A 26,823-nucleotide genomic window follows, 5' to 3' on the forward strand; every position below is an offset into this window, starting at 1 on the left:
GTGTAAGGTCTGCGCATCTTATTAAGGTGTTATTTTTTATTTGGTTGCTATGGATACCTATTTTGCGTCGCATTAACCTACTTGTGTCATATACACTAAATTTGGTAAGAGTACTAATACGATGTATGCATTTTATATTATGATATTAAGTTTGGTTGCTATGGATACCTTATTACGTATAGCAACAAGCTTTTATAGTGACAGTCAATTTTATACAAACTCTTGACTTATTTACTGCGAATTATTAAAAAAATAGGATTTTTAATGCTCTGGTGTTCCAAATAAATGTACGAGGGAACTTTTTAATTTATCTTAATTATAGAATACTGACAATTTTAATTTGCAATCCATAAATTTGAATTTTAATAATAATCAAAGCAAGAAACCAAAATTTGGCATGTAAAAATCTATAATAAGAACATCTAAACACTGTTTTTTAACATTTGCAGGACACCAACTGGCTAAACTTTCTTCTTAGTACTAACTATAGTTCTTAGTGAAGAAATGACTGGATCACTAGAACAAAATAATTGCTTAAATAAATCTTCATTACATTTGATACGGTCACACTTGAGTGTAAAATGCTCACGATGCTTTTTAAAATCTTTATTCCAGGCCTCTATAGTTTCTTCACTTAAGAGCCCAATTGGTAATGTCATGTAATCAACAACACTGAGAGCATGAATTAACATTTTGTGAATGCTCTGCGGCATATAGTACCATGGATAGCATTCAACGTAAAACCTAGCTGTATTTGTACAGTATTCCCTGAATAAATCTGTGTAAAGCTCAAAACCACATGAGATACAAGTCAGAACAACATGGAACATTTTTATAAGTTCAAAATTAAATCCTGTTATTTCAGAAAACAAGAGTTCATTCTGAAAGGCTCTTCTGGAGGTGTTGTCATCATTAGATGTTCCTGAGCCGCTAGCCTTAGGCTTATCAAGAATCAGTCCCATCTTCTCTTGAAAAGCAAGTTGAATTTTTTTCTTTTGCATTTCAATTTGTTGCTTGTCAGCTGGTAATCTTGATGACCATTTCTTGACTGGCAATTTGTAAGCAATGTGGATTAAGCATTCGAATGTTCGTATCCATGCATGTAGAATTGAAATCCCGTATTGTAACCCATTTTGAGTGTACAACTTCAGTAACACCTGTAATAAATAAAAAACTGCGTGTGTGTGTGTATATATATATATATATATATATATATATATATATATATATATATATATATATATATATATATATATATATATATACACACACACCTTTGTGTGTAAGTATAAAAAAGACTCATCAGAAATGCATCATTTCTGATGAGTCTTTTTTGATGAAACACAGTGTTAAATGAAAAACTTTTGTTAATTGATTTTCTACATACATACATACATATATATATACATATATACACTGTTAAAAATTTCCGTTAAAAAACGGAAAAATATTCTGTTACTTGCACGGAAAGTATCCGTATATCCATGTATGGGATGTACAGATACATTATGTACGGAAATTTTCCGTATCTGCGGCCAAATTTTCAAATACGGAAGTTTCCGTTGTATTAATAACTGCAGTTATAATCAACATGTTAAACCGCCATAAGTGATGATTTTTCAAACTTATATTTGGGTACACATTTAGCTTCAAAAAGAAATAGAAATATTTATAAAAGTTGACAATTGCATCTTCTTCTTCTTCGATTATTTACTGAAAAATTTGTAATGCTTTTATCAAAAGTTGGATTTCACTCTAGATATAATATTTATAACATAATTTTTTATAAAATATAATAATATTATATATTAATTTATATAAATATTATAATATATATATATATATATATATATATATATATATATATATATATATACATATATATATATATATATATATATATATATATATATATATATATATATATATATATATATATATGTATATATATATATATATATATATATATATATATATATATATATATATATATATATATATATATATATATATATATATATATATATATATACTGATGTATTATCAACTCCAGGGATATTAAATTAATTATTTTTAATTATTTTGTGTTTAGCAAAAATATTAGTAATAAAGAGAGATATAGTGGTTTTGTAACAATTTTTAGCTTAAGCAAGAAAAAGTTAATTTTCAAACATTCTTAGAATAATGAAATGTTATTTCATAAATTTAGTTTTTTTTTTAGTGATGATTAAGGACCAGATGGGTTAAAGTTATTAATTTTCTATTATAAAATATTCATTTTTCATTATATTATAATATATAACAATGGTATATAAAATTAGTAAAATAACTTAGTATAAAAAATTTTATTTTTTAAATGGTTTTATAATAAATCAAAATAAATTTTTATTAAAGATTAGAAAAGAACATTTAGATTGTTAAAATGTTTATTAGAATGAATAATTGTTATTAGAGTTAAAATAGAGCTGCTCAAAAAATCATTGTATTATTTGGTAGGTAAATTTAGCAATTGATTATTAGAATTTGATTTCAAAGAAGTTCTAAAGATTTTTATTTACTTAATAATATAAAAAAATCTAATTTTCTAATTTTAATTTAAATCTAATTTAGTACTGGCACCAACAATGGTAAAAAATTGGCCTTCGCTAAATCAGTCATATAGAGTAACAACTTTAAAGTAATCAATCATTGCACACAATGAGTTTTTTTTTAAATTTATTACTTTATTAAATATTAAAATGTTTCCTTACTCAAAAACTTATGCATTTTTATTTTTAGTTGATTCGAAATGGATAAGAAAGGAAATACTATATTTTTTTGCATTTGAGTTGATTTATTTATATTTTACGAAACTAATATATATATTAGATAAAAATAAATTTTTATGTACTGTGGGGTGCAAAAAAAAGCCACACTGATATTTTTTCTTGATTTCAAGTATAAATTGTATAATCAAGCAAAACAAAAAAAATTGGATGTGGCAGTGAAAAATTCAGGAAAAAAGAGGTATGCATATATATAAACTAATATTTATATAACAAAAATCATTAAAGATACAGAATAATATGGGCACATTTAATATTTTAGAAAACAGCGAACGGATATAGAAATTGGACGAATTATTGAAGCTGCTGACCGAGGAGAGTCTCATAGAAGCTATGTAGAGCGTTTTAAACTCCACTATTAGCAGATTGGTGAAGAAATATAAACAAAATGGTACAACTGAAAGCTCTATTGGATCAGGGAGAAAACCTAAAACTTCAAAAAAGGAAGATCGCTACATTCTTAATGTTGTCAAAAAAGATTGTAAAATCACATGTAGTGAGATAAAACTAGATTTGAACCTTACTAATATCTCAAAGTGGATAATATCTCATCAAATAAAAGTATCAGGTGAATTTTTTTCTGGAAAGCAAATAAAAAAAACCATTTGTTAGTGAAATCAATCGCAAAAAAAGATTAAAGTGGTGCATTGAGCACAAAGATTGGACATGTGAACAATAGGCTAAAGTTATTTGGAGCGACGGGTCTCCTTTCATCTTGTTTTATAATGGTCGACCTCACTGTTGGAAATTAATTGGGGAAAATTCAACCCCCAAACATGAAACGCAACCATTAAACATGACAAAAAGGTCAATGTGTGGGGTTGTTTTAGCGCACACAAAGTTGGACAACTTTACCGGGTGAAAGACACCATGGACCAGCATTTGTATCACAAAATCTTAGTTAATCAACTTGGACCAAGTATAAAAGAATTTTTTCCTAATGGTGACTACATCTTTCAACAGGATAACGATCCCAAACATACAGCACGGTTGAATAAGAGATATCTAGAATCTAAATTATGTCTTGGCCGGCACAGTCTCCTGATTTAAATCCAATTGAAAACCTATGGTCTATATTGGATAAAAAGTTGAAAGATCGTAGGGCAACAAATGAAGATGAACTGTTCCAAACTCTTCTTGTTGGTTGGAATGCTTTGCCAAATGACTTATTAAAAAGGCATGTAGATAGTATGCCTTCTAGATGCGCAGAAGTCATAAAAAACAAAGTGTGGCCAATTAAGTACTTATACAACTAAAACTTGAAAAATACTTCACAAATCCTAATTTCTTTTTATTATATGCAATATAGAATAATATCAAAAGCATTTCTATCAAAATTGTCTTATATCACTTTTATTATATGAGTTTAAGACATTTTTTATTGCTTTTTTTTTATTAAAAAATTGAGTGTGGCTTTTTTTTTGCACCCCACTGTAAATTTATATAGGATTATGTAATATAATTATATTATTATGTGCTAATACTTTATTAACTATTTTTTTTTTTTTTTTATTTGAAGTTGTTTATTTACAAATTGATTATTTAATCACGGAAAATTTAATATTTTATTGTAAATCAAAAATGATTTGTTTTAGATAATATTTTCGATAACATTCAATCTATTTTACATATAAAATGTTCACTTTTTAAATTTTCATATGAACAACATTCCTTTCATTTACGAAAACTATACGGCAGTTGAGTTGCCACAACCTTTCTGTTGTTTAACGGGGAAAATGCATTGATTTTCAACGGAAATTTCAGTTTATATGCGGAAAATTTCCGGCAGCTACGATGTCAAAACCTCCCGTTATTTAACGGAAATAAACGGAAAAAACCCATTGTATTTAAACGGAAATATCCGTTTATTTACAGAATTTCCGTTTACATGTGATGGGTTTTTCCGTAAAATAACGGGAAGTTTTGTCATCGTAGCTGCCGGAAATTTTCCGTAGAAAACGCGATATTTTTTTAACAGTGTACATATATATATATATATATATATATATATATATATATATATATATATATATATATATATATATATATATATATATATATATATATATATATATTTCATTTATCTAGGCAACCTATTTATATAGGGTTTTTGCATAATCAATAATATATAGTAATATAAAAAAAAATGTTTTATTGACAGTTGTCACGGTATAAAATCATGTGTGATGTTTGAGTTACATAGTCGACATCTGCAAGTATCTGCAACCAAAACTGTTTTTAACTCATTAAATATATTTTTTTTCAGTGAATATCAGCCATAAAAATCCTGGCCAAACATGGCCGAAAAATTATAAGCATAGTATAAGCAAAAAAAAACGCAATTATTTCAACCATTAAACGCACAATCTTCGATTGATTATAAAATGAGTCAAATACGTTCAAGAAGATAAATAAAAATGCCAATTGATAGCCAATATATGTATTAAAACTACAATTCAGATTCGTAGTAATATAAATTACCTAACATTAAATGGCAAAGCATATTAAAAAAAATATTTTTCTAAAATATTGTTCAGGGTGACAACAAACAAAATTAAAAAATTTAGTGAAATTTTTGATTAATAATCCTTATGTTTTTATGTAAATCAATGTTACGTTCATTGAATAGTAGTTTTTTATACGAAAATTGAATAAAAATAATTTTTACATTTGGCACACCATTGCCCACTGTGCCTTCGTACGGATGGGTTAGGTAATCCCTTTGCACGGACTTTACAGGTATCCCATAACAACATATAATGGATAATCTCATAACAACACATATACATATATACGGTCCTTGACTTTCACAAGAAAAATTGAAAAATCAGAGTTCTTTTTTTTTTAAAACGTAAAAAGTTAAATCCTTTTTTTTAGTAGCAACCTTAAGGATTCTGATGGAAAAATGAAGTTTTTTTGATTGTAGACAAAAAAAAAAAAAAATTTTGGCATTAATTGGTATCATTATCCACAATAATATTTCTGGAGTCATCAGAGCTTACAAAGATACAGGTAGAATTTACAGCACAAAGGTGAATCAAGACCGATACTAAAAATTTTTAATAGTTAATTCAACAAGTTGTTTTGTATTATATTCACATTTGTTTTTCAGTATTTAAAAAACTACATTATATAATTTTATGATAATAACCTTTAGTGCTAAATAAATATAATAAATAAGCTTCTAACAATAATAGACAATAAGTCTGGTAATATAAATATCCGAAAAATAAGTCTTTCCAATTTATGTGGAATAACTTGACTAAAATATCATTAAATGTTGCACATAAAAGCAATATCTAACTATTCACAGGACTTTTTCTCTCTCAAAAATATGGCAACCTTAAATACAATTTCCATAACTATCCAGAGCTTATGGATCTCCACTCTACCTCATAACAGTTTTAGTTCGTGCTTATTATTTCTAAAAAAATATTATTCTATGCTGCACAAGGAATATTTTCTCTTAGGTACGTTAAATTCTTTTTCATCGATTGGAAGTTTCGAGCAGCGTCTTTGTATGGTTGGTCACCCTGCAACAGATCTTGTACAGCCTAAAGTGAACATAATCATAAAAGTCTAGAAGTGAGTCTTGAAACGATAAATAACTTGATTCAGTAACCTAGCAACTCAATATATAATAAGTGTAAAACAAAAATCCAATGTCACTTATACTCTTTTTAAAATTCAAAAAAAGAAAACAAAAAAAACAAAACAAAACAACAGAGACATGGTTATAAAAGTTAAAACTTTAACAAAATCATAAGTTAAAAAGATTAAGATTCTTGTGGAGTAAAATGGTAAAAATAACTAATGTTGAAAGTATGATAACAAGTGAACATCATATAAAAAAGATGGTTTTATTAGTAAAAACGTTCCAGACTTTTAAGAAAAAGCCTCATGATAATCAAATACACAGCCATTTATTAAGAAAGTTTGAATGAGTCATATTAAAGATTTACCCTGTAAGATGCATTTAAATGCGATCTGTATTCCTTTTTATTGCTTTGAAGCAGGGAAGCAGTTTCAGTAGCATATTTAAGTTTGGACAGAAACTTTTTCACACTCATACCACTTTTATCAATCTTTCGAGTCATCATCTCTCTCTCCCTTTTGATGAGTCTCTTACCAATTGCTTCAAAGTCTTCATCTAGTTTTTTAGTACGTACTGCATGGGCTTGATGTTTAAAAGAAAAAGAAAACTAAACATTAAACACACACTTAAAATCTTTAAAATAATTAAACAAAATGAAGTTGATAACAGAATTTTAAACACACAAGAAGTGAAGAAAAATCAAAGTTACCATGAGTCAGACTGTGCGCTAAGAAAACTAATTCCTCAGTTTGTCTCTCACTACATTTTGCTCGCTTACCTATAAAATGAGTTGAAAAACATTAAATCAAAATTATTAGCTTCTTTTTTAAAAAAATGTTTTGTAAAAATATCTACATTGAACATACATTTTTCGATAGCTGCCTTCTCCAAACTATTGAACATATGATCAACACCTAAAGACTGCTTTTTATGCATGTCTTTTTGATTTTCTAAAAATGCCAGCATTTTGTTCAAGCGGTCTGAAATTCTGCCATAATTTCGCACTAGTCCTTGTGCCAGCTTACATTTATTTTTCTCAGTTACTAACTGCTGGGTCAATTCATTCATATCTAAAGAGATTGTTGAAGCATGAAGCTTAAAATACATGGCAAAGAGAAAAACTTTGAAAAAAGTAAATTATAAAAATTCTTTTTACATTGAGTGGTGGATAATATAAATTACTTAGCAAAATTAAAACACTACTATTTATCGTTTCTTAACTGAAGAGAAAGAACATACCCACTGACTCATCTTCTGCAAAATTTATCTCCAGTGTATAGTCAGGATTTACATCCAAAGCTTCAAGGACATCCCTATCCGTTAGAGACACTTCATGATACTCATTGTATATTTGATGCCTTATCTCATCCATTGACATATTATGATGTTTATCATTCTAAAGTAAATTTTAAAGTTAAAAATATATTGTTACTTAGATAAAAATTATAATTTAAATAAATAGATAAAAAATTTTATACATAAAAATTTGTTATTCATTTCTTTTAGAACTTTAAGTATAATGATACAAAGAAAAATTTCACTCAAAAAAATGAACAGAAAAAAACAAAAAATTAGCAATAGAACACAAATAAAGTTCCAAAACTTGCACCATTCTTTTGGTCTTTTTATCACCAATAAAACCACCAAAACTTTTCTCCTCCTCCATATCCTCAATCTCATCATTGTCATCATCATCATCTTTGTCATCATTATTGTTTACTTTTTTCTCAAGTTTCTTGACTACTTTTTCATTTTCAGCATTTTCTTTATCTACCTACAACATTAAATTTTCATTAAATTTCTTAAGATATCATAAAACACATCCCATGAGGGATAAATCAATACACAGTATAGGTAATATAACTTATAACACAAAAACACACTTCTTTTTTGTCTTCATCCACTTTAAAAAACTTTGCTTTTGTTTTTTTAAGTTTTTCTCCAATTGCTAGTAGTCCAGGATAGAGTTTATCTGTGATTGCTTTGCCAATTGTTTTCAGAAATCCAGTCTGTATACATGTTTCTGCTTCAAGAGCTTTATTATGTTTGCCCATAACAGTAACATTAACTTTGACAGCAAAGCAAGCCTTTGATGCTAACTCAAGAGAAGTATTAAAACAGGCATGATGAATCTCAATAATGTTCTTTTTTACATATTCAGAAATATCTTTTGCTGCTTTTAGTCCGGCTTCAGCATATTTGCTGACACTTCTGTATATATTCTGTACTTCATCAATAACTTTTTTAGATTTCTCTAACAATTTTTTTGCTGAATTCAAGATACTCATAATTAAGTTGTATCGCAACTCACGTACCTTGAATTAAAACTAAACTTATATATTTCAACAAAGGCAGTGTTAAATATATATATATATATATATATATATATATATATATATATATATATATATATATATATATATATATATATATATATATATATATATATATATATATATATAAATGAAGTTTAAAACAATTAAATTATAGTATAATATTAAGATAGTATAATAATAAGATAGTTTAAATAAAAAATGTTAAAAAAACTTTTAATTTTTTTTTAGCTTTTAAGCAACAAAAATGACAAAATTTTTCCTACTACTTTGGCAAACAGATGCAGAGCAAAATAAAATAATTTTTTTATTAACAAAATAAACTTGTTTTATTACATTTTACTTACCTCTTGTTTCCCTTTCTTCATGGCAACTTTGACAGAGACAAATTTTTTATTAACAACACAATTTGCAAAACATAACTTCTTTTTAAAATATCCATTAACTGTAAAAGAAAAATGAAAAAGATTTTTTTAAAAAAAAAAAGAAAAAAATCAAATGAAAAATTTTTTAAAAACCAGAAAACCCAGATAAAAACTTTTAAAAAGGCACTTACCACCATTACATTTGTCTGCACAACCTTGGTCAATTTTACTTTGGTAATTTTTAATCTTATCAGCTGTAACACCCATTTTATAGAGAATTTTCTGTGCATTTTTCTTTAAAGATTCCACTCTTGAATCAATTTTACTGTACCATGAGGCTAAAAACCCATTATAAAAATTAGAAATTGTTACACATTTTAATTGAAATTTTTTACCATTTCATGAATTTTTTAAAGTATAAAGATTTTAAAGTTTGATTAGCTTTTTTAGTAATAGTTACACGTTAAGGCTTTTAGACATTAGGTTCCTACTAAGCTGAGTAGACATAAGGTTCCTACTAAGCCGAGTAGACATTAGGTTCCTACTAAGCAGAGTAGACATTAGGTTCCTACTAAGCCAAGTAGACATTAGGTTCCTACTAAGCCAAGTAGACTAATGGCTCTCACATGAACCACCTCAGATTTTAATGAAACTTGTTGGATTGTGTTTATCAATGAGATAAGCTGAAAAAGAATAAAACTGAAAATTTCAGCTTAATATTTAAGTGAGCATTGAAAATTGGTAATTTAAAAAATGGTTGCCTTTAAGTAAAATCTCCATTTTGAGAGAATATAATATGACAATTCAGATATGAAAAAAATTTGAAGTTCTGAATTTTAACATTTTTACTTGACAGGCTAAACTTAAAATTTTACGATTTTTACAATTTCAAAAAAAATAAAGAACTTGTTCTTAAAAAAAGAGTTTTTTAAACAACTCACTGATTCAAAAGATCATTCACATAAGATTGTATCAAATTTATTTTTTTCAAATGCACAAACATGATTGGGTTCTATAAAAATCTTTTATTTGATAAAACACAGGTAATGAACCTTTTGAATCAAAGACAATTTTAAAAACTGGTGCTTTTTAAAATTGTCTTTGATTCAAAATGAACCTTTTGAATCAAAGACAATTTTAAAAACTGGTGCTTTTTAATGATTCATAACTTTTGAAAAAAGAGCTCTATCACCTGAATTTATCCAAATGTCTATCCAGTATGAGTATATCAACATCCAAATTAATTTGTAGCATTTCAAAAGCTAATTTTTACGAATAATTCTCTTTAAAATCATTAACTTAGAATGGAAAAGCTCAAGATTAGCCTGCCATTTTGGAAAAATGTCAAAAGTCAGTTTCAATTTTTTACTTAGTTTTCACTTGATGAGGAAGAGTTCATATAAAATGACCTACTTTTTTAATCAGCTGTTACTTAAGAACTATATAAGATACTGAACTGAAATTCTCAGCAATTGCTTATCTCATTGATATACATTGCCAAAATAAGGTTCCCCAAAATCTGAGGTGGTCTATGTGGGACCTTTTAGAAATTTGAACTTTAAAAAGGGTTAAAAAGTGACCTCTACTTAGTTGATACATTTAAACATTTTTGATGAACATCTCAGTAACAATAATTTTTTTAAAACAATAAAATGCATAAAAACCTTACAATGCTCATTGACTTTAACATTAGTAGTTGAAACAAGTTTTTTTGTTTTTGTAACAGCATCTTTAACCACATTATTAGCCTCACTGGTTGCCTCCTTTAAATCAGCTGATAAACAAGCTGCAACCTAAATATTTAACAAACCAATATTAATCCAATCTTTGAAAATAATCTTTGAAAATGTCTTAAATGGTTTTAAATTCTAAAAAGATCATTTCCATAACATAAACCACCTTTACAACAGTTTTAACTTAGACCTTTTAGTTAAACTTTAATGTAAAATGTATTCAAGTATGCAGTATGTAAGAGTTGTAAGTACATAATGGCAGAGCTGGGCACATTATGTTTTTTTGAGTCTGATATATGATAGTTCAATATCTTGATAGCCTAATATTTTTTTGATTTGCCAGTCCAATTATCAATATTCCGATAGTCCAATAGCTTTAAAAATTTAAAAGCTATTTTTGATTTTTTTTATTTATTTTGAAAAATTTACACTTTTGGCTAAGTTTTTCAAAATTGAAAGCATGGCTTTAGATTTATAAGTAGAGTGTGCACTCTTAACTTACATACAAAGTTTAATAAATACAGTGCAAGAAAAACTAGGCATATGTTGAATTTATTTTTTTAACACAAAAAGTACATAAGCTATGAAATCAATCGACTGCCCTCTCCATCAGGGCCATCCACTTCTCATCCAGCAGGTGGAGATTTCTTTTGAGTTTTTCAAAGGGGTGTAACTAGATTTTTTCTACAGGGGGAGGGGGTAACTTTTTTTTCCTTACCTACATTAGCCTAGCCTAACCTATCCTAAATAAGATAAGCTTAGCCTAATCTATCCTACTTAGCTCAGCCTAGACTTAACCAATCTGCATTATCCTATCCTAACATAAGTTAAAATACCGAGCAAGTTTCATTCACAAAATCAGTTAATTACTTATATTTATAGATAAGGAAAAGTATACTGGCAAAAAAAACTATTACTTTTGCTAAGGTTTTGATAACTAGTTTACCACTTTTAAATCAGATTGTAAAAAAGCTACAATATTCTTAAATTCTTTTCAAAACCACAAAATCAGACAGATTTCTAAACTCTACCAAAGAAACAAAAAAAAAAAAATAGGCTGATTTTAAAGAGTTTTCATTTCTAAAATTTTCTCTCTACAAAAATTAGGAAAACAATATTCATTATCCTTTATGTTAAATTATGAATGAACTAAAAAAAATAATGAATACATATTAAAGAAGCTATATTGTTAAGAATTTTGTAACAAGTACTGTTTTGTAGATTTAATTTTTGACAAACATTGATTCAGTTTGGAAACACAACTAAAACTAAAGAGTAGAAGATCACTTTTCTAACATCTACTATTGCCATTAGTTGATTGTATGGGCACCACAGTGATGGGGTTTATGTGTGTGTGCATGTGTAATTTGAAACATATTAATTAGAAAATCATAATTCGATTGTTGAAAAGTAAAAATTAAAGAGGCTATAACAGAATATGATATAATGGTGCAGAACAAATACACACACCTCAAATATCATTGTCATAACTTTTGAATCTGAACTAGTTCAAAAAAAAAAATTTATTACAGATATAAAAATACAGAGAACAAAAATACAACTATTGGACAGTCCAATAACTAAAGTCAAATAGTAGTTTTTTTAGCCCCACAGTCGGATACTTTTTAAATAGTCTGATAGTTATCAAAATATTGGATATCTTATATTACCAGTTCGATAGTCAAAGTCTGATACATATATTAGTCCGAAAGTCCATCATTTTTTTCTTTGTACAATACTAGCGGAATATCGGATTAATGGAGCTTACATAGGAAGTGCTCACCTCTGTTAATTGGTAATTAAAAAGCAAGAGTTTTTAACGCTTTTAATTACCTGAAATCCAGCTTTGTCTAAATTCATTTCTTTTCCGTACGGAGCCTTTACAGACAAATTTGCAGCAACTATACCAAACAGACTTCCTGAGACATCAAACTGCATGCCTCTTTCACCAATGTCAATTGTAACAGCTGATGATATACCCAGAATCCAAATAGCACCTTGTATAAAGAACTTAGCCTATAAATAAATGTTGAAAAAGCATATCATATACAACACGTTGATCTGCATAAAATAATGATGCTCTATAGTTGATCAACTAAGCTATATTTATGCAAAAATAAAAAAATTGTTTTACACATGGATTTAGTTAAGTTTGGTTGCCATTTGCTGTTCCCAGAAAAACTATCTAGTAAATAAAAACTATAAAGTAAAATTCAAGTTAAGAAATTAATGCCTACTGATGTGGGAGAAATTTCGATTAAGATCTTTGGTCCATTTTCTTGATCTTTTAAAGATCTTGCCAACTTCAGAGCACCATTGAAAATTTCAATTGGTGATAATTCACAGTCAACTAGAAGTTTCTTTGGATTGACCACTACTCTACTATAGGCTTTGAAACCAAGAACATGAAGTAAACCCTTCAGCTGGAATCCAAAGTCAATCTTTTTACCGAGCTGCTTAATCTCCTTGCCTGAAAATTGAAAAATTAACAACTTTTGTTTAATCAAAACTGATTAAAAAAAAAAGAGAGTTAAAGTTGATATAAATTCTCCTTTTAAAAAAATCTTTTGTTCTTGAAAATGAATATTACTTTTAATTATTCATTCAAAATAAAGATGAATTCTATCTAAAAAATCTTAAAGATGATTTACAAAATTTATATTTAGTATTAAGAGAGATAAAATACAGGGTGATTTAGCTTTACACCAGAGTAATATGCTAATTACAGGTACCAAGTCTGTGCCAATTGGATTCATTTAATGATTATAATGCCTGTCAAGGATAAACAGATGATTTGCAACCACGATTCCTTTCCTTTCTCTTTTCAGGCTACAGCAATCGATGAGAGAAACCCTTATATCAAAATGATCACTTTCAACAAGAAATTCAATCTTCAACTGCCATACAGAAGGTGGAACTCACAAGAAACAAACATAAGACTGTGTACAACAGCTATTACAGGTTTCACAACACTGAATCTATCAAAAGAAAGAAGACACAAACTTCTCCTGCATCAGAAACAAGAAAAAGGCAAACAAGCTGATTACGAAGAAAAATTTGTTGAAATCTAGCTCATTCCCAGCAGAAACTAGCCAGTGATCACAATTTGTCACAAAATATTCACTGCATTTTAAAGATGATCTAAATATGTTGACATTCAAACATCACAAGAATAAGCTTTATGCAACAACTGGTCCTCAAGAAAAACTTTGACAAGCAAAACTCCTGAAGACTTGCCACATGAAATTCAATCCTGAAAATGCTAGATTCAGTGACCAGAAATTTATCACCATAGAAGAGAAATTTAACTCCGAAACCGCCGCATGTATGTTACAACTAGGGCTATCAACAGAGACCATCTCTTTGATTTAAAAAAATATACAAACAATAAGTATATTTGTACTTACCTGTACCAGTAAAAACCTTTCTAGAACTGATAACAATATTGAGATAAAAATAAATTTTTTTATCTAAAACGCCTTTCAAAAAATTAGTTCTACCTTTTGGGTTAGAAGAAAATCCTATCGTGAGTCCCTCTGGAAAACCTGAATCTAAGATCACTTGGGGAAGTTTCAAATTGTAACCAAATGCCTCAGAGCATGCACCTACTGAAAGCTTATTGATTTCTGCATAGAAATGATTGTCTATTGCCATGTCCATTCCACCTGCAGCTTTTACAATGATTTCCTTTCCTGGAACTCCAAGACGCACTTCACCTGAGAGCGCTGAGAGAGAAAAGACACAGAACATTATTGTCTTCAGTCAAAATTGAAATCTACTACACATCTAAAGTGGCATGTTGAAAAAACTTACCAAAACTACGTAAAGTAAATACTGGAAGTTGAAGTGCAACGCTGATGCCAGCATTTCCAAAAGCCAAATTAGGTATTCCAAAAGGATTCTGCCATATACCATGCATTGTTCCAGCTAGTTCCAAACCACCAGTTGCATGCAATCTTATAGAAACTAACAAGGAAAAACATGAGCAACTTATCAACAGTTAAAATAACTGCATAAATAAGAAAATGTTTTAAAACTAATTCACTCACCTTCAAATACCAAAGGTTCTGGTTTTAACTTCAGTGTCAGTTTGCCATTTAAAGACAACTCATTCTTTAATCCGAATTTCACCTCAAAGTATATCGAGTTTAACACAGCCGTTTTGCTGAGCTCCAATGACCCTCCTTCATAACCAGCTTGTAAAAAAAAGTTATCATCTTGAAATCCAGCAGTTACAAATAGTATAGCATTTGGGGACATCCTCTTCTTTGCAAATTCACAAAGTTCGTTTTTCAAACAATCTTCTGGTATTGTCAATGTCCCTCGAAAGTATATTCCTAAACGATTTTCAAACCATTTTTAGCAATAGTAAAAAGATTTATTTTATGACTTACAGGAAAAGAATTAACAAAAAACTACAGCATAAATAAAAGAATTGCAAAAAATAAAATAACTTTAACTAGTCTAAAAAGTAAGAGATAAAAAACAAAGCTTCAGTAACAAAACTAAAATACTGAAAATGATGTCCTTACCTTTCTTAACTTCTTTAACAGCATTTTTAACTTCAGGCAAGGTGAATGAATTTTTGTCAGTACTTGATACAATAAGCGCTGAACAAAAAACAAATATATATTTTTAGTACTTGTTATTACAAAAATCTTTTTCTTTGTTGATTGACATATTTATCTCCGTTGTTTTTGCAGAAAAACAACGGAGATAGAAATATGATTAAAGAAGATAAAATGTTAGAACTACTTGTCATATATTTCTAGCAACATCAGTTCACTTAATTAGCATCTTGTCTCTCACATTAACTTGTAATGCAATAAGTTACAACTTCAACAACTTTCAATAAAGGACACAACAATTTGAAATTTCAGTTGAAAGGTCTTGTCATGCGTATTCTTTCAGAAAAAGAAAAACTCTTTGATTGTTTATCAGCTGTGACAAAATCATTATGAGTTACTAAAATATTTGCAAAGATGTTGCGGAAGGAACATAAATGAAAGTTCTGATAATGGAGTCAAAGTTCATTTTACTGCTGTTTTACTGTGATGTAATATAAGTAAATAATCATAATGTATGATAACATTTAGCTAAAAGATTTTTGAAACTGTTTACCAATGTTAAGATTGACCATCCAGTTAGTGCCCATGATGGTTTTGTTAAAAAGATGTTGAAAAATGTTGTCGATACGGATATCTTTCATGAAAATCGCCAACCCCATTTGTCTTTCGCTCATAGCCCTTTTGCTTGAAACTACTTGTTCCTCTTTGTGGGTATAAGCATTTGTTAACTCCCTTTTCACATCAGAACTTTCGATTGCTGAGCCTTCTGTCTCTTCTTCTTCTTTCTCTACTTCATAATCAACTTCTTCCCCTGAGTCAATTCTGTTTCTCTTAGCTGAAATTTCAAAAAACCAGATAACTCTATATAGCAAAATATTTTCCTCTGTAATTTTTTTTTTTTTTTGAAAAACAGAAAAACAACAAAGTAAACTAAAAATGATAAACCTAACCTAGACGAAAGTTAACCTTGTACGGATTGAGATTTGTTGCTGAAACACTACTTCGATTCATGAACTGAGCAGCGTGATTGTCATTACTTACAATGAAGTTTTCAGACAGCTTAGGAAGCTGATAGACTGGGATTTCTTTGCTTAGCATATACGCTTCAAGTTTCATTCCTTCCCAATTAAATAAAATAGGATTTCCTATCAATCTAAGTTAAAAAAAAAACATTGTCTCAACTTATTCATTGAACCACTTCTTAGCTATTCCTCCGTAAAATTATAGCTTCGGTATGTATTTTTTACAATATGCAACTTATGATTGAACCACCTTAATGACGAAACATTTTTTTTATTTTTTCCATTTTTTTTTTAATTTGATTTTCTGCTTAACATTTGATTTAATCAACTACATATCATTTACACAGACTTTTTAAGGAAGCTTTTTCTGGGTTCAAAATGGATAGAACTAAACTACACTAAAAAACGTAAATATGTGCTTTTTACTTTGTATGTAAAGTAAAAATGTACTTTTTGAACATAGACTAAACAGAAAAAAAATCTACTGAAACTTTGAAGAAGCTTTTTAAAACTACAACCGGTTACTTACCTAACCTCCTGTGGAACTCCAAGACCAAACTGAGCTGTTACAGTAAGATCTTTGATTCCAAAATTAAACTTTGACATTTTGGATTCCATTTCAGCAGACAGCCCTTTAGTACCAAACGCTTTTATAAATTCAACAGATGAAAGGAAAGCAATAGAGCCTGAAAATAAAAACATTTCATTTAGAAGTGTTAAGATAAGAAGGAAACAAACAGTTAAAGAAGTCAAACCTTTTTCTAACATATGTCATTGTTAGAAAAAAGTTTGGCTTATTTAACTGTTTGTTTCAAAGATTTAAAATATTGCACAAAAGTATTAGGCCAATGTAAAACACCTTTTTACCTTTTAAATCAAACTTCTCATCTTTTTTTTCTACTTTAATCTTAATTGATGAACCAGCTAGCTGGAGCTCAGCATTTAGCAAAAAGTGGAACTTCCCTTTAACATCATGCTTAAGTTGAAACTCTGCGTTTTTAACAGATATGAAGGTATTACCAAGAGTGATCTACAAAAGTATACTAAATGCATTTAGTTGGTCATCATAAACAAAAAATGTTTATTTTTTTACTAATAGCAAAAGTCTGTACAAAAGAACTCTTTCATCTTTTGAATGCTTTATGTGCGTAAAAAGAACGTACCTCATCAGGGATCTGTATGGAAATTTCTACTTCTTTGGTTTTAATGTTCACGTCATACTTTTTGAAAAGAATCTTAAACTTTGACTTAAAGACGTATTTGTTAAGAAGCTCAGTGGCTTTAGGAGCTAATGCAGCTAAAATATTCATTCCGTCTTCAAAAATGTCTGGAGGAAATACAAAAGAAACCTTCTCGCTCTTTATGATCACTTGGAACGCCATGTCTTTTGGTATGTTGTTTAGGTTTGCAGGAGAGCCAATGTTCTTTAGAATTTTGTTTACTGGAATATTAAGACTAACAATGGTACCTTCTGAAAGACTTTCTGAATGAGTTGGAATAGAAGCTTTTAATAGCTCTTTGATTTCTGAGTCTTTTAACTTTAGTATATCTTTGTTAGCATACTCTATTGAAATATCTAAGACAAGATCTTTTATTATTTCTATTTCATTCAGGTCTTTTTTGATAATTGCTGAAATGACTTTTAGTGGTTGAATTTGTTTAAGAGAAGCAACAACACCTACTCCAACAGGGCCATCATCTGTTTTCTGAACAACTAACAAAGCATTTATGTCTCCTAGCCCTGTAATCCCAGTGGCCTTACCATTTATAACAATTTCGTAGCTTCCATCTTCGTTTCTCAGAACTTTGATTATTGGTTTTTCAATAAACATTTTGGAGAAAATGCCTCCTTCGTTGACAATAGCTTCCCCGTTTTCGTCTTCTTTTCCAGCAATTACTTCAGCGGAAGCAACTTCTTTGTTTTTTAAAAAGAACTTTGAGAAATCCGTAACTTTGATTTCTTCTGCAAATACTTTTAGAGTTGATGAGGAAGTTTTTTTGTCCTTTTTTGCTTGAACAGATAAAATTTGGCCTGCGATTTCTACAGTACCTTTTATGTCAAACTCAACGTTGCTAAAACTAAATTCTTCTTGCAGCTCCAAATAATTAAACTTCAAGTCTAAATCACCTTTAATTATCTAAAACAAATATTTTGAATTTTTGTTAAAAATAATTGTTATGATTCTTTTTAAACATATAAATAAACATTTAACAGTTAACAAAAAATAATTAAGGATAATTAAACTAATTTCATCTGTTTGTTCCATGAGGTGATTGGCTGATAATTTCATCATGGTTGATGATCTGATCGGTTGTTAACTTGATTTGTAAGTAAACAAGTTTTATAAACAAGTTAAAAAATAACTACGCTAGTAATTTATTTAACAAAACGATATATCAAAAATGGATTAACTTTCTTAGGTACTCACTTTTAACTTATCTTTGATAACATCAAAAGGCTGGACAGACTGACAGCTAAATTGAACATCACCTTTCAATTCACCACATGTAGACAAAACAAATTGTTTGACTACAAAAGCACCAGGTGAGAAAGCACTTTTTGTCAAATTTTGTAAGCTCTTAAACTTCTCTGTTTTGCTTGCAAGCAATTCAAATACTTTATTAAGTGATAGCTTCTCAACACATGCTTCATCTGGTACTAATGTCCAAACACAACCATTTTTAGTATTTTTGATAGTACATCCCATGACCTCAAAAGAGGTTCCACCATCAGGGGTTTTTTCTCCAAATAATGCTGCAAATGAAGGTAAACCATCTAAAGTAAAAACCAATAGATATATAAATCTTGTGCAAACTTTTTAATTTCTCTAAAAATATACATGTATACATATACATATATGTATATATATACATATATATATATATATATATGTATATATATATATATGTATATATATATATATATATATATATATATGTATGTATATATATATATATATATATATATATATATATATATATATATATATATATATATATATATATATATGTATGTAATTAATTACTAATCAAAATGAATCTATATATAATATATAAAGTACCAAGATAATAATAACATCATAAAAAGAATATAATGACAATAGAAAAAGTTAAATAAAAAGTCTACAGTACCAAAATATATATATATATATATATATATATATATATATATATATATATATATATATTTATATATATATATATATATATATATATATATATGTATATATATATATATATACATATATATATATATACATATATACATATATATATATATACATATATATATATATATATATATAAGCATATATATATATATATATATATATATATATATATATATATATATATATATATATATATATATATATATATATATATATATATATATATATATATATATATATATATATATATGCTTATGTCATGTTATATTAGCATAGAATAATACAAGTAAATGCAACTATTCAGCTTAATATATTTGATTTAATGTTTAATACTATTTATGTGCATAATTTGAAAGTTGATAAACAAGTAAATGATTCAAACTTGACATCAAATTCCTTCTAAAACTTATATATAATATGAAGTTATTCTTTATCAACAACAAAAAGTGTTACTTTCACTCTGTAGATTAAAAATATCTCTCTTTTGAAGCTGTGGTTTTACATGTTGGTTAGATTCAGCAAAGCATATGAATGCAGTAACAATAATGACCAAGTGCATCCTGACCTAAAATTAGAAAGATTTATAAATATATATATCTTCAATTGAGATGAGAAAAATGGTAGTAGTTCAAAAGTAGTAAAATTTAATATAAAATTTGTATTTGTTACTTCTTAACTTTAAAATTGAGTGATGTTAGTTATTTGAACCTAAAAACTTTCTAAAATTTATAGAATACCCTAAAACCCTAATTAATAAAAGTTAATTAGCAAGAATGCTGAATATAAATGGTAAGAGCTGTGTATTATGATCATTACAATCTTTTTCTAATTTAAAAATTGTATATCCATCCCTATGTATTACTACTAAAATCATTACAAAAACAGATAAGAATGCAAACATTTTAAAATTACTTTCGTAACTTTTTAAGAAATACCTGGATCTGATATTAGCAGCCATTATTTATCATAATATTATAACAAAAACACTAGAACAGCAATGTTACTGCAGTGAAAATTTGTCCCAGGTAATAAGATACTTGCATGGGAATTTTGAATTTATGATAGTGATATGTAACAGTCCACATAATTTCAAACAAAGTATTTAGCTTAAGCTATCGCACCGTGGGACACACGTGGTGAGAATGTTTATATGGGTTACAAAAGGGGAGGATTTTTCGTTCGCTACTAAAGCTCAGTCAGAATAAGGCTTTATTTACAATAATAGAATTAAAAAATTGTGAATACTGACTCAGAATGATAAAAAAAAAAAAGGCAAAAACTCAACAAACTCTGATAAACATTGTAAATAAACATGTTTTATGTTGAAATAAATGTTTTTTGGATCAAACAATTCAAATTTGTTAATAAAAATCTTTTTATTACGCGCCTTATTGACGCGCACCATTGACGCGCACCGTTAAAATAATTTTTTTTTAGAAATTCAATTTTTCACTCTGATTTCTATATTAATTACAGGAAAACTAAAAAAATGAGACCACGATGAGCAAAATTGGTTAAGAATAACCCTCTGCAATTTTTAACTTATATTACTTATTATTGATAGCGCAAATTTAACATCTTTTCAAAGTATTTTGAAATACAAACTGATACCTAATATGTTATCAAATTGAAGAAGCTTCAAATTGATAACATATTAGGTATCAGTTTGTATTATCCATAAGTATCATGACCAAAATAATCAGAGTGACGTACATACCTTCGAGTTACTTACTATTGCTAGATTGATTTTGTTTGAATTTAGCCTGTAATACAACATTTAGCCTGTAATACAACATTTTCTGAAACAAGTTTGTTTCTTAAATATTGTAAGTTTAAAATCATATCACTGTTTTTCTTATGATGTTTTCTATATAATAAAATTATTAGAACTATGCATGTTTCTCAGCACAGCTTAATGCTTCGCTAATACTATGCTAATATTATAGTAATACTTTGATAATTATATTTCAGTAAATAAAATGTTAAAATTTTAATCAGATCATCCATTCTTTGGCCATTCAAAGCCACTCTCTGAGGTGCAACAGCCAACCGGACTAGATATTATGCGGCATATACTGTATTTGCAAGAAAATGAAACCAAGCTATAGTACTTATTATTTCTCAAATAATAGTACAATTAAATATATATTTTACAAAATCTTTCTAGAAAAACCAACAAAAAGAATGAAGCAACTTCAACAGCAATGTTGGTTTTAAATATTCGGGGAAAATACAGCAAACCAACTGTGTCATCATTTAAATCTTTAACAAAGAGAGATTTTAACCTTTTTAAACAGAGCAAAATGTTACAAATAACTCCAACTTCTGACTGCGAAAAAAAAGAAAAGCTTTCAGCTCTGTAAGGACAAACTAACCAAACTGTTTGACAATACAAAGATATAAAGAAACGCTGCTGTGCCAAAGATAATATGGTACCAGCTATGGAACACACATTCCTGGAAGATGAAAGGAGTGAGCGTAAAATAGCTATTGGATCAATAGACAAAGAAGTTACAGCAAAACTGTAGAATATCCGAAGCAAACAGAGCTCAAACCTTACTGATGTAGTACCACAAGATTCTGTCATTTCTGCCACACCTTATACTTTAAAACGACCTGCAATTGATGAAAACATTCCAGCATCATCTTTATCTTCAAAGCAGATGTGATTGTCTCTCACTTCTCTTTCATTGATCTGTGACCACCATAGACTCTCAGACAGATCTGCAGCAGCAATAACAACATGATGGCAAAACATAAGTTATTGAACGGAGCAAGATATGGTGTGAGCGCATGAAAATCAGGGATGACCTGAAAGTTGATGAAGTCCAAGTGAAGGCGTAGTACTTTGATGGCAAAAGAGATCGGACAGTCCAATCGGCGAAGTTGCACTTGTTCTACCAACCTGTAGAAGCTCAGCCCTGGAAAACTGGCTCATTCTAGGTAGCTCACCAGTGGCAATAAGATACTTGGATTATATATTTCTACCAGCAATTCCTCATTAAATTTGGTAACTATAGACTATAGCAACACTAATTATGCGTGTTTATGCCCCTATGTTGCTTATCATCTAGAGAGAGTCTTCTATCCTTCATGGCAGCAGGCACCTGTGCAGCACAATAGTAAAATCACGGTATCTATCTGCTGGATTACGTAAGGTAGTAGAAAAAGTTATTCAAACAAAATCATTCTTTGATGATAAAGAAAATATCCTTCTGGGAATGATATCAGGTGAGCAGCCACATATCTGAGAACTAGGTGTTACTCGTGTACAGAGAGCTAGAGAACAAAGAAGTATAAAAACTAATCAAAAAAGTATGCGGCAGTTTAAAGTTCCTACTCTCAATTTTATGGTAGAGAATACGTGGGAGTTGATTGGTTGGAGTAATTAACAGCGGACGGAGCCTCCACTAATAATACAGCTCACTGATGAGCAACTGAAAGAGGTACACACTCAAGCTGTAAAATGTTGTGTAAAGATGGTGATTTTTGGTGAGATGAAGATGTTATAAGAGGTGTCCGTCTTCAATCTAGGAAGAATAAGCCAATATTTAACCGCAAGTCACATTATGACACTAATGAGTACAATTTTTCCTCAATATATGTTATATTATATAGTAAACGCACCTGTTCCAAAACTCCTTTAAAATAACCTGTTAATAGACAAATAATAATACATTCAAAAGGAAGGATACTACAAATCATTATTTGGAAAAAAAGTTTCAAATATGGGAAACTCTGAAAATTTGTCTATTTTGGCCAAAAAATTGCTGCAGGGGGTAATTCTTGTCCAAATTTGCTCATCTTGGTCTCATTTTTTTTGTTTTCCTGTAATTAATATAGAAATCAGAGAGGATAATTGAATTTCTAAAAAAAAGTTATTTTCAGTCCACCCTAGCGAGAATACTTGTTTATGCCCGCGTTAGGTTTTCAAGCCACAACTAAACGTTTTTATACATTACTCTAATTGAAATTTGTATAGCAATGGTTTTGAAAGGATGCTGATGCATAGAAACAAAGTTTTATTTCAGACTTTTTATGTTTATTTCATTAATTACATTAAAATCATTTGAGTAACTCCATCTGGTAATGGTTTTCCTTGATAAGTCTTATGTTTTCTAAAAGATATACACCGCAGCAATCCCTTTTTATTCTAAAATGTTAACTGAAAAAAAAAAACATCTCCATTTAAAAATGTTAACTGAAAAAAAAAACATATCTCCATGGAACTCGGTGGAACATTTTTAGCTGATAAATAAAGCAAAAAAAAAAATGTATATATTCTATTTTATTTTAGAAAATTCTTTAATTTGAAAAAAAAGATCAGATTTTTTTTTTATATATATATATATATGAAACATATTATCAAAAAACTATTTTTAAAGTAAATACAGACTTTTATTTAATAGAAAAGTCTCCATTTTCATTAAATAAAAATCCCTTATTTTTCAGATTTCTATGTAAATAATAATTTTTTAACTTTTGTTAACTATAAAATATGAAAAATAAATTTTATGAAAACATTGCTTTTTTTTTGAATAAAAAACCATTGTAATGTAACATTAATAAAAAAAAAGGACACTTTGAAAAAAAAAGTTGTGAGAAGTTTATAGCCATTTTTTTTGTTGTTTTGAGTCACTGAGATACTTTTAACTCATAATTAAGCTTTTGGCAACGGTATAAGATGCCCAAATTAATCATCAGAGATAGTTCTTATGAATTCAGAGCAATTATTTATACTTTTAATTAGAAACCCAAAAGAACTTTTATCTAAAACCCAAAAGGGATTAAGCGGAAAAAGTAAATCTGACTGAAAATATTTTTAAACATACTTCATCTTGTTTTAAACAAATGTGAAAAAATTTCCCTTTGTTTTTTAGAGCACACCTTAAATTAATAAAATAAAAAGATTAAAAACCAAATCCTTCAGCGTGTCTGAAGCTTGTAAATACATCAGGCATCTCTCAACGTCAGCAATTATCCCTGGATAATTAATGTAAAATTATATTATTCGTTATCTTTATTTTCAGATTTTGAAAATAGATGTGCAAAAAAAGTGTTTATGCTTTACCGACTTCACATACAGAAAATAATAAAAATAAGTAAAACTAGAAAGTTACAAAAATAAATAAAAACCAAGCATTCTGACGATAAAAAAGAAAACAATTTTGATAAAATAAACGCAATTTCAACCCACTATTTGGGCGGAGCGGAGTGGTTACAGAATAAGATGTCTGAGGTTTGACCCGCTAAAAACACATCCAGAATCACACAATGCACATATTTATACCGATGTTTTAGATATTTTAGCGCTGCAATTCTTGGCGAGCGATACAAAAATTGATTTTTAATTTCATTATATATATATAATGAAATATATATAATGAAATATATATATATATATATATATATATATATATATATATATATATATATATATATATATATATATGCAAAAAAAGTGTTTATTTTTATTTAAAATAATTTGATTGGAAACTAAAAATATTTACTTTAGGTGTTATTGGGGGGGGGGGGGGGGGAAATCGGGTAAAATGAACTTAAAAATAAAGGATTTTTAAGTTCATTGACCAATATTCTATTCTTTATATGAGCTATTAAAAACGGATTTACCAACCTTACAGTGTATTGGTATAACGTGTGTCAAAGTATCAGTATATTAAGACCAAAAGTTTTCTATAACCAATGCATAACTCTAATACTGATTATGAAAGCTGTGTAATTCATCCTCAATATGTTCAGTGTCCATTTTCTTAACTTATTCACTGAGCTAACGAAAACAACAGCTTACAAACAGCATTTACGCACAAGACATAAACTTCGTTGCTTCACTGATCAATTTACTAAAATTTAATATTCGTATTGCTAAACTATAAATTGCTTTTTTTTTTCATTCCTTATTATCATTATTATTTTTGCAGTCGCCTCTGCTGTTACTATAATTACTATTTTTATTATTATTATGACTATTATTACTATTCTTATTATTAATGTCATTATAACTATCATTATTATCATTATTATTATTGTTACTATTTTCATTATAATAATAATAAAATTAATAATAGTAATAGTAATAATAATGATAATAATAATAATAATAATAATAATAATAATAATAATAATAATAATAATAATAATAATAATAATAATAATAATAATAATAATAATAATAATAATAATAATAATAATAATAATAATAATAATAATAATAATAATAATAGTAATAATAATAATAATAATAAAAATAATAATAATAATAATAATAAGGATAATAATAGTAATAATAATATTAACAATAATGTTAACAATAAGAATAAAAATAATAATAACTATTATCATCATCATCATCATCATCATCATCATCATCATCATCATCATCATCATCATCATCATCATCATCATCATCATCATCATCATCATCATCATCATCATCATCATCATCATCATCATCATCATCATCATCATCATCATCATCATCATCATCATCATCATTATCATCCTCCTCCTCCTCATCATCATCATCATCATCATCATCATCATGATTGCCCAGCCTCTTCTGCATCAATAACTTTTTTAGATTTTTCTATCAGCTTAAAACAATTCTGTCTTATAAAGAGACGAAAATTATTATTAAGAAATTATTTTTTTTTTTTTTTTAAACAAAAAAATACAAGCATAAACCAACTTATACTTTTTTTCCTTATCTTAATTTTGGTCTAAAAAAAAATTTTTTTTGGTCAAATTCTTGGCCTAACATTGATTAAATATAATAAAAATAAATATTTCTGGAAATTGATATAAAACTGCAGCTATTTAAATCAAGAAAGAGTCTTACGGTGCTCACAATCTATTAATTCAGTTATAAAAAATTGTCAAATTTGCCATACAACAACTGCCGTAAACGTGTTAGTTATTTTTAGTTCAGTTAAGGGATTCAGTAGTAGTGTGGCCTAATTTCTTTTAAACAAGGACTTTGAAAAAAAATTTTGCAGTGAAGAAAATGAAACTATTTTCATTTCAAGCAAATATTTTTCACATTCTACTAAACCCAGAGTGTTTTGTAGAAAGGCAGCCTAATCCTTATTATGCTAAAACTATATTTAGAGCATATCTAAAAATAATGTTAACTAGTACATCAAAAATAAAAAGATAAATATTTACTTAAAGAGATTACCGGTTTCATAATCTATA

The 26,823-nt window shown here is 27.9% G+C and overlaps 1 protein-coding gene, 1 long non-coding RNA gene and 1 pseudogene across 2 annotated transcripts; 1 reads left to right on the forward strand and 2 right to left on the reverse strand.

Annotated features, from left to right (window-relative positions):
* Positions 1 to 663: 663 nt before the first annotated feature.
* Positions 664 to 1,593, reverse strand: LOC149878336 (uncharacterized; annotated as a pseudogene).
* Positions 1,594 to 2,518: 925 nt separating this feature from the next.
* On the forward strand, positions 2,519 to 4,317 carry LOC149878337 (uncharacterized). The gene is made up of 3 exons (XR_016447622.1): positions 2,519 to 2,677; positions 2,779 to 3,006; positions 3,088 to 4,317. It is a non-coding gene; the product is annotated as an uncharacterized LOC149878337 (long non-coding RNA).
* A 1,574-nt stretch (positions 4,318 to 5,891) lies between these two features.
* LOC149878338 (uncharacterized) lies at positions 5,892 to 25,396 on the reverse strand. Its single transcript, XM_090073055.1, has 24 exons — positions 25,247 to 25,396; positions 20,065 to 20,176; positions 18,871 to 19,217; positions 17,605 to 18,579; positions 17,309 to 17,471; positions 16,971 to 17,127; positions 16,370 to 16,572; positions 15,973 to 16,254; positions 15,384 to 15,461; positions 14,901 to 15,188; positions 14,665 to 14,817; positions 14,352 to 14,576; positions 13,089 to 13,321; positions 12,685 to 12,867; positions 10,788 to 10,911; positions 9,310 to 9,456; positions 9,101 to 9,198; positions 8,304 to 8,735; positions 8,030 to 8,194; positions 7,660 to 7,816; positions 7,287 to 7,490; positions 7,130 to 7,198; positions 6,788 to 7,002; positions 5,892 to 6,379 (listed from the first exon to the last, which is right to left on the reverse strand). Exons 2-24 carry the CDS (start codon positions 20,168 to 20,170, stop codon positions 6,266 to 6,268), a joined length of 5,118 nt encoding a protein of 1,705 aa, XP_089929181.1. The 5' UTR covers positions 20,171 to 20,176; positions 25,247 to 25,396; the 3' UTR covers positions 5,892 to 6,265.
* Positions 25,397 to 26,823: the final 1,427 nt, after the last annotated feature.

The sequence above is a fragment of the Hydra viridissima genome, unplaced genomic scaffold, assembly GCF_058129835.1.
Source record: "Hydra viridissima isolate aposymbiotic clone 2 unplaced genomic scaffold, HvirCarnegie_v1 scaffold_15, whole genome shotgun sequence".
Classification (NCBI taxonomy): domain Eukaryota; kingdom Metazoa; phylum Cnidaria; class Hydrozoa; order Anthoathecata; family Hydridae; genus Hydra; species Hydra viridissima.

What these genes read in the sequence shown, in the direction of transcription:
- LOC149878338 (XM_090073055.1), bottom strand. Translation starts at nt 20,170, where the DNA reads ATGCACTTGGTCATTATTGTTACTGCATTCATATGCTTTGCTGAATCT. An exon ending in TGTTAAAGTCAATGAGCATT is followed by an intron (nt 9,457 to 10,787) that starts GTAAGGTTTTTA and finishes ATGGGTTTTTAG; the next exon opens with CCTCATGGTACAGTAAAATT. An exon ending in ATAAAAAGACCAAAAGAATG is followed by an intron (nt 7,817 to 8,029) that starts GTGCAAGTTTTG and finishes AATTTACTTTAG; the next exon opens with AATGATAAACATCATAATAT.